At 40.4% G+C, this 8,129-nt stretch overlaps 2 protein-coding genes and 1 long non-coding RNA gene across 7 annotated transcripts in view; all 3 read right to left on the bottom strand.

Annotated features, from left to right (window-relative positions):
• The window catches only part of ldlrad3 (low density lipoprotein receptor class A domain containing 3), a 101,122-nt gene that overhangs the window by 71,843 nt on the left and 21,150 nt on the right, over window positions 1–8,129 (bottom strand). The window lies entirely within an intron of this gene.
• On the bottom strand, window positions 362–2,874 carry LOC107719831 (uncharacterized). Of its 4 annotated transcripts, none has more exons than XM_016527367.1 (4): window positions 2,350–2,874; window positions 2,061–2,259; window positions 1,648–1,930; window positions 362–1,511 (listed from the first exon to the last, which is right to left on the bottom strand). In XM_016527367.1, the coding sequence occupies exons 1-4, from the start codon at window positions 2,471–2,473 to the stop codon at window positions 864–866; spliced, it is 1,254 nt and encodes a 417-aa protein (XP_016382853.1). In that variant the 5' UTR covers window positions 2,474–2,874; the 3' UTR covers window positions 362–863. The 4 variants fall into 4 exon arrangements, with proteins under 4 accessions (XP_016382853.1, XP_016382852.1, XP_016382854.1 ...); XM_016527366.1 differs by having other exon boundaries at window positions 2,061–2,349; window positions 2,395–2,874; XM_016527368.1 differs by having other exon boundaries at window positions 2,061–2,304; window positions 2,395–2,874.
• LOC107719836 (uncharacterized) lies at window positions 4,364–5,038 on the bottom strand. The gene is made up of 3 exons (XR_001637554.1): window positions 4,962–5,038; window positions 4,637–4,708; window positions 4,364–4,511 (listed from the first exon to the last, which is right to left on the bottom strand). It is a non-coding gene; the product is annotated as an uncharacterized LOC107719836 (long non-coding RNA).

Below are 8,129 nucleotides of genomic sequence, written 5' to 3'. Positions count from 1 at the left end.
TGACAGGTAGTCAACAAAAGTATGTGTTGCTCAAAACTAACAAATCAGTGTTAGAATAAGTGGCAACACTTTACAATAAGGTTCTAAACATTAATTCAATAGTTCACATAAATAACAACAATATTTTACCTAATTAACATTAGTTAATGTATTATGAATAAACATGAATTAACGATGAACAATAGTATATTAATAAATTAACATTAACCTACTGTAGATTAATACACGTTATAAAAAATTGTTGTTCATTGTTAGTTTTAATACATTAACTAATTAGAACTAAGAGAACTAAATGCATCAACAAACTGAACTACATTGTAAAGTGTTACTGGTTAAGCATAATTTAGTGGTGATTACAGTTTTTCTCAAATGCTAAAACACATTTCACAAACGTTTCCTCCATGTTCCCCAGTGTCTAAACACAACACCCTTTTCTAAAGCTACATAAACACAACCACACCTTCTCACTTCAAAACTCAAACTTTCACACCAAAAGAGCAGCTCGAAGCTTTCAAAAATGTAAACACTATACACATCATTACACACTACAGCAAAACAATTGAAAACACAATGCTCAATTTGTGAGAAGGTTCTTTGTTTCATAACTGCCAATGCATATTTTTAGAAACTTTACAGTAATGGATGTTCTTAGATCTCTGCAGAGGATTAGGCATTTAGATTTGTGAGTTTCATATGAAGAGTATAAATCTATAGTAAATTCTGCATGTACACTACTGTAACACAACTCAATGCAAAAACAGAATCTATTGCACACAACAGTACTCTTGAAAACATGATCAGGGTGTGAAGTTTTTTTATTTACTTTATTCACACCACACACACACCACAATCACTGTGCGGCATCATGTCGCTGAGCTGCATCGGGCCACATCCACATCGCAGGCTATATTGTCTCTTGCCAGGCACCGCGGGAAAAACGCCCTGGAATGGCGAATCCATCCTTGGAAGGCCTCCACTGGGATGTCAACACAGGCCAGCTCCATTGCCCTTAGGAGGTTCTCTCTAGTGTATGGTTGTCTGTCATAAACCTTCCATCTCCACGATGAGAAGAACTCCTCTATAGGGTTCAGGAAAGGGGAGTAGGGTGGCAGACAGACGTTTAAAAAGTGGTTACTGTTGGTGGTGAACCACTCTCTGATTTGGTTTGTTTTGTGGAAGCGTACATTGTCCCAAATGATCACATAAATGTGATGTGCGGGCCCAGGATGGTGTTGTTGGCGGTCCAGGAGGATGTCTTTTAGCTCCTCTAGGAAGGTGAGGAGACGTTGGGTGTTGTAAGACCCAAGGACAGCATGCCGGTGGACAAGCCCCTCCAAACCCATGGCCGCACAAAGAGTAATATTACCCCCCCGTTGGCCAGGAACCTCAGTGATGGCTCTTTGGCCAATGATGTTACGGCCTCTTTGCCTTCGTTTCTGCAGGTTGAAGCCAGCCTCATCCAGGAAGAGGTACTCATGAGGTCTGGCCATCGCGTCCAACTGTAATATCCTCTGTGAAAATGTGAAAGTGCACAGGTGTTCAGAACAACAGTCAATCAGGTAGCACAGTATTGTCCAGAAGTAATGTAGGCCACTGAGCAACACAGTATGTCCACTAACTGTACTGTGAACATGGATGTATACTTACTTGCACATACTCGTAACGTAGGTCTTTGTGTCGCGCAGAGTTGCGCTCAAAGGGAACCCTATAGACCTGTTTCATCCGCATCTTTTGGCGCCGGAGAACTCGGTCTATTGTGGCCAAGCTGACATCATCAATGCTCTCAAAGTTGACATTATCGGCAATGACTTTGTCTCTGATCTCCCGGAGTCTGATGAGGTTGTTCTCACGAACCATATCCACAATGAGGGTTTCTTGTGCCGCTGTAAATATGGCAACCCTCCCACCTCTATGTGGCATTCTTTCAACTCTAAAGAAAGAAACATGTGTTGTCAATTGACATGTTTTACAATACAGTAACAACTGATTTGAAACCAATAGACTACTTTCACAGGCTTGTAAAATTGTATTGTGACAAAGAAAGCAATAGAGTACAATACCTGTTGTGTTGTCTGAATGCCCTGATAATGGTGGCCACGGTGAACCTACTCAGGTTTGGACGGACTCGTAGTCCTGCTTCAGCCATTGTCATGCCATGGACAATGACATGGTCAATGACTGTTGCTCGCATCTCGTCCGTAATGATGGTGCGAGGTTGTCTTGCTCTCCCTCCTGGACCTTCTCCTCTCCCTTGTTGGCCTGCTCCTCTTCCTCCTCTGATTTGAACTCCTCTTCCTCGTTGGCCTGCTCCTCTTCCTCCTCTGATTTGAACTCCTCTTCCTCGTTGGCCTGCTCCTCTTCCTCCTCTGATTTGAACTCCTCTTCCTCGTTGGCCTGCTCCTCTTCTTCCATGGCCAGCTCTTCTCCCTCCTCTGACTCGAATTCCTCTTCCCCTGACTCTGCCTTCATCCATTGTGTTTGTTTGGAATCTTCAGCAAACTGTGCACTCTGAACTTGCTTTTATACATGTGGTCACAGCATTAGCAACAAGTGTCTTCAATTTTGAGTCGTTGTGTGTAATGAATGACGCCAGGTGTGTTCATTGTGTTCAAATATTGCTGACTGTGGCAAGCATTTTGCATCACATGAGCTTTCATTTGAGAATATGAGCAGAGTTCTTTTGCAACTTGTGTTTTAGCAAAGAAAAATGTGTTAAGATTTATGAGAACGGAGGATTGTGTTTTGTGAATTGTGTCTTCATGTGAAATGTGTTTATGATATTGGAAAATGATGGCTAGATTTAGTAAATGTGTTTAGACAACTGGTCATTTGGTTTAGAGGATTGGCTTTTGTGTTTTAGCATTTGAGAAAAACTGTAATAAGAGCTTCTCTAGATGTCTGACAGAAATAAAATCAATCTAATGAGTGAAGCTGGTGATGCTGTTTGTGGAGAGATTAAGAGATTAAACATTAGGTGAGATCAGTGAATCAGACTAGTTCATGATGGTCTTGACATCACAAACACCAGTTTTATCTGATCACAGGTGCTTTTGGCTTTTCTTGCTATAAAAACTGCATTAAATAAACACAGCTAACTTAAGCAACCAAAGAAAAACTTTTTTTAAAAAGTCAAGGTTCAAGAGCCCAACTAAAGCAAACACCGATCGCCATTATGGTGAATTCAAATGAAAGTACAACACCTAAAATTATTATAGTTACATTACATTACATTAAAATTATAGTTTAGTACTGTTATGAGACTGAAATGTTTTATGAGATTTTGTTGCTGCTTGTGTCTGTATTGTGGGATTATAATAAAAGTTCACAGTAAAATCCTGAGTGTTAAATTAACACTGCTCGGAGCATATATGGTCCCACTCTAAAAGAGTGTTAAAGTAACACTGAAGCAGTGCTGAAGTAATGAGATAATTATGTTATTAATTATGTGTTTCTCTTTTCTTCAGTGATTCTGCTTGTTAACAGCAGCTGTTCATCACTAATGATCAATCAGAACTTAATTAATAACATAATTATCTCATTAACTTCAGCACTGCTTCAGTGTTACTTTAACACTCTTTTAGAGTGGGACCATATATGCTCCGAGCAGTGTTAATTTAACACTCAGGATTTTACTGTGTTATATTTCAGCATTCATAAACACTAAAACGAGATGAAGTCTATAATACTAATATTGCCCACCAGACGGAGCCATAGGACAACAACCCCAGTTTAAAATCTGTGTAAATGGCTCGATAGATTGACTTGTGGTAAAGAAAAAAAGCAAAGAAATTCATTATAGTTTCATAGTTTGATAAAGCATAATTTAATCACTTTTCAAAGAAATCTGTGATCTCCACAATACATACAGATGATTGTTACATAATTTTTTATAAATCCTAATGATACTGAAATCATTTGTCAAGTTAGTGAACATTGCTGTCCAATTAATTTTTATATAATACATAGATTAAGACTTTGATGAAGAGACACTTTTTTCATTTTATACTTGAAAAGAGACATGGTCGTTGTATCACTGTATCATTTACATGAGCCGTTGGTACATGGAACCTTATAATCGCCCCTGGCTAAATTTTTCTAGTTTCTTTTTCAAATTTTTACAATGCGACGATTTACAACTATTAACAATTTGTATTACTGAACAAATAAAATAATGGCAAATGATAGACATACCAATAATACAATATAAAAAGTAACAATAAAGCAAAACATATTTTCATTGTTTAACAATAAAAATAAAATCCCAAAATCAAGACTGACCATTTTTTAATCGTATTTTAAATATACAGTGGAAAACTGCAAGTCATTACTTCAAAAAGTTCAAGGAGCATATGCATGTCCTGCATCTGAGTAAAAGCAAAGCTGGAGGGTTCCAGAGCATAATTTCTGTCCTCTGGAAATTCAGCCTTCAATAATTTGTGCATTGCCTTGGTCTTTTTCCTCCACACACAGCATTTTGGCGCATTTTGACTGTTCCACACACCACTTGCTGCCTGTGAAATAATTAACATGTTAGACACACAAGGACACGGAAGTTACAATTGTAATTAACCAAAACCAATAATGATAACACTGCATGAATGTAAAAAAACAAACAAACAAACAAATGAACTATTACCTTGTTGCTACTCCTCTAAGGACACGTACCTCTTGTGGTGATTGAAGCAGTGCATTTTCCAGTGCTGTATGTCTATTATCATCAAGGAGTTGGTAAATCAATATAACTTTTAATTATTGCATATCGGTGAGTACGTAGATTCATAACTAAATGATCCAGGTGTTAAAAGGTAAAAAAAAAAATTTTCTATTAAAATCACTGCACTGTAAAAAATGATCGTGATTTTAACGGTAAAGGACTGTAAAAATGTCACAGTAAAAATCTGTTAAATGATTAACAGTATGTTTCCTTACTATATACGGTGAATAACTGTTATATATCTAACCTTTGTTTTCGAGAAAGTAGCCTCAGATTCGACACTCAGAAACTGTGTCTGAAATCACACCCTACACCCTCATTCACTATTCCCTACATGAGTTTACTAATAGAGTCCACCTGACAGAGAGAATGTAAACTAATGAGTGAATTCAGTCAATGATGAACAGCTGCTGTTAACGAGCAGAATCACTGAAGAAAAGAGCAAGAAATGAAACTACACCTGACTTCAGCCACAGCCTTAAATGAAATCAACTGAAATAAAACAGCAGAGGAGGATTACACAACTCCACAAACAGCATTACCAGCTTCACTCATTACTAACCAGACTCACTTTATTTCTGTCATATATCTACAAAAATTATTTGGGAATTAACCGAGGTTTATATTGTATTGAAAATGTTTTGTTTGGACTCACCATTTTGGTGATCAGTGGTTGCTTTAGTTGGGCTCTTGGCCCTTGACTCTTTAATGTTAGTTTTTTTCTGCTGTTGTTTCTGTGTGTGTAAAACACATTTGTTATGACAAGAAAAGCAGAGAGAAGTTGTAATGAAGTGGTTTTGATAACTATTAATGATGATAAATCACCATCTCATGATCTGATTCACTGATTTCAATTAGTGTCTAATTATATGGGTTGCCACTTCAACACTCCGTAGTGTGGACACATATAAGTGCTCTTTAAAACTGACGATTTTGCTGTGGGATTAAAGGGGTTAAATGTGTGAGATGAAGAAAAACACACTGTGAAATGTATTTTTAACAGAAATATACTGTTAATTTAATTTACGAAAGCGAACTGTAAAAAACTGTAGATTACTGGCAACCACTGCTGCCGGTATTTCACCGTAAAATCAAGAAAAGAAAACAGCAAAATACTGTAAAACCTAACAGTCAACTTCCTGTTGTGTTTTGTGGGTCACCATTGTGCTGGAGAGCAGAGCCTGTGTTTAAGTAAAGGACGGACAGAAAAGCGCTGATATTATGCTGCTTGTTGTTTTATTTAAAGGTAGTAACTGTGTAGTTACTAATGCAGTGTGAATCTCTTCAATAATTCCAATCACACATGAATGTGTGCTGCTGTTATCTGCAAAAGATTTGATTTGAATTAATGCTTTTAATGACTTTCTTCATGGACTTAAGCAAAATAGTTCTTAAGACCAATATGCTTGCATTAGTTAAACATTATAAATATTAGTTTATAAACAAATGCCAATTAGCCAAATTAAGTGCAGTCGGTTTCTGCAAATGAAATGAGTTAACTCAAAGGTTTGCATATTAACATTGTATCAGTTAATGAAATACGGTTTTTCGCTGTAAATTTAAACAGTTCTGTAAAACCTAAAATGTTGCTACTGTATTTTTCACGGTAAAGTTCTGGCAACCACAGCTGCTGGTATTTTACCGTAAATTTAACGAACTTTTTTTACAGTGTGGACTATAAAAACACAACAATATTTTCCGGTGTATATCCAAACACCTATTTTAAACCAATGACTACACTGAGACAACATTTGGTCGTTCCAAAGATCCGGATTCTCAAACACCAAAAGGAGTAATGTTGTATATAATGTTAAGTGTAGTGAGGAGTCTGAAGATTTATACATAGGAGAAACAAAACTGCCACTTTATCGACACATGGCTCAGCATAGATGTGCAAATTCTTCTGGGCAGGATTCAGCAGTTCCCTTTCGATACTTCACTCGTACTGCGTCTTGCTTAAGACGCATATGGGAAAAAAGCCTTTTTTCTCCTGAACTGAAGCCTTTTCATTCACGCAGTGAAACTGCACGGCCATTGGTTCGTGCAGTGCTTAAAAAACTAACCAATGGCTCGGCAGCGGAGCTGCACGAGCGCCAGAATGGGCGGGGCATCTGGCTATATAAGCGGGCGCTCACCACAGGATTCTCAGATTTCTTCTCCTTCAGCGACGACTCTACGCTCATCGCTGATCCTGAAAGCCTGCTCGCCGTTGACACGCCTTCGCAACTGGAATCGGGACCTCTCAGCACAGCTGACCTGCATCACCGCCGCTAGAGCGACGCAGCAGTTCCGGTCCGTTTCCCCTGCCGCCAGCTCTCCCGTTTCTCCTCTCTCAGCGAGCTTTGGAGAAGGAAACAGCGGAGTCAGGGAATAAGCAATCGGTCTGACTGATCTCATGCCAGCACTGTGCCTGCGTGCTCTCTCTCCGTTGCACTCGGATCTGCCGCAGAAGGGCAGTGAGCTATGCGCTTACTGAGACAGAATGCTCACTCGAGCATGAGTCTCGCTTTTCTCCACTCACGGACCGCCTTTCACTGAACAGCCCCGCGCTCACGTTTCTCCTCTCTCAGCAAGCCTCGGAGAGAGAAACGACGAAGCCTGGGAACTAAGCAACCGGGTCTGAGCGATCTCACGCCGACACAGAGCCTGCGTACTCGCTCTCCCCGCTGTGCTTCGTGTCTCATACAAAAGGATCAGCGCCCCTCTTTACATCGGGCGGCTCTATCCTACAAAGTAGATCGGAGCAGATGCTGCTGCTGACAGCTTCAAATTTGTGTGTGTCACTATGGCTGCGCTCACAGACACGGGCCGCTTTTACCACAAAAGCAGTCTGCCCCCGTTCGTTCACGGTTCGTCACCCGCTCATGTTTCTCTCCTCCTAGCTACCTCGGAGGAAGCAACGACGAGCTCGCGGGTTGAATGACCAGACTTGAGCAATCCTCTACACACATCATGCGTACTTAATCTGCCAGTGTGTGTTACACATGAGGATCGGTGCACCTCATTATACGAGCAGCTTAATCCTCCCAGGCAGATCAAAGCGAAACACGGTCAGCTTCGCATTTGTGTGAGCCCCCGTGCGGCCAGTCACCCGAGTTAATTCAACCCCTCGTCACGCGGGCCGAGGCCTGGCAGGACATCCCCGGAGTGTCGAGATGGGTTATGGGGATAATAAAGCGAGGATGTTCATTCTAATTCGCTTGAAGACCCCCGCGCTTCAGCGGCGTGGTCCCCACTTCAGTGCAGAGCAAGGAAGCTCATGTTCTGCGCTCAGAGGTGATGAATTTGCTGGCAAAAGGAGCCGTGGAAAAAGTTCCTCCAGCCCAGAGAGAGTCAGGCTTCTACAGCCGTTACTTCCTCATCCCCAAAACAGATAGTGGCCTCCGGCCCATCCTCGATCTCAGACACCTGAATC

Source organism: Sinocyclocheilus rhinocerous, unplaced genomic scaffold (assembly GCF_001515625.1).
Source record: "Sinocyclocheilus rhinocerous isolate Xijiao unplaced genomic scaffold, SAMN03320098_v1.1 scaffold1442, whole genome shotgun sequence".
Taxonomy (NCBI): domain Eukaryota; kingdom Metazoa; phylum Chordata; class Actinopteri; order Cypriniformes; family Cyprinidae; genus Sinocyclocheilus; species Sinocyclocheilus rhinocerous.
Note: the sequence above shows the minus strand (reverse complement) of the source record. Positions and strands in the feature narration are given on the sequence as shown.

Coding starts and splice junctions, on each gene's coding strand:
- LOC107719831 (XM_016527365.1), bottom strand. CDS start 2,473: ATGGATGAAGGCAGAGTCAGGGGAAGAGGAATTCGAGTCAGAGGAGGG. Junction 1,931..2,060: donor GCATTCAGACAACACAACAG/GTATTGTACTCT, acceptor TTCTTTCTTTAG/AGTTGAAAGAATGCCACATA. Junction 1,512..1,647: donor TACGTTACGAGTATGTGCAA/GTAAGTATACAT, acceptor ACATTTTCACAG/AGGATATTACAGTTGGACGC.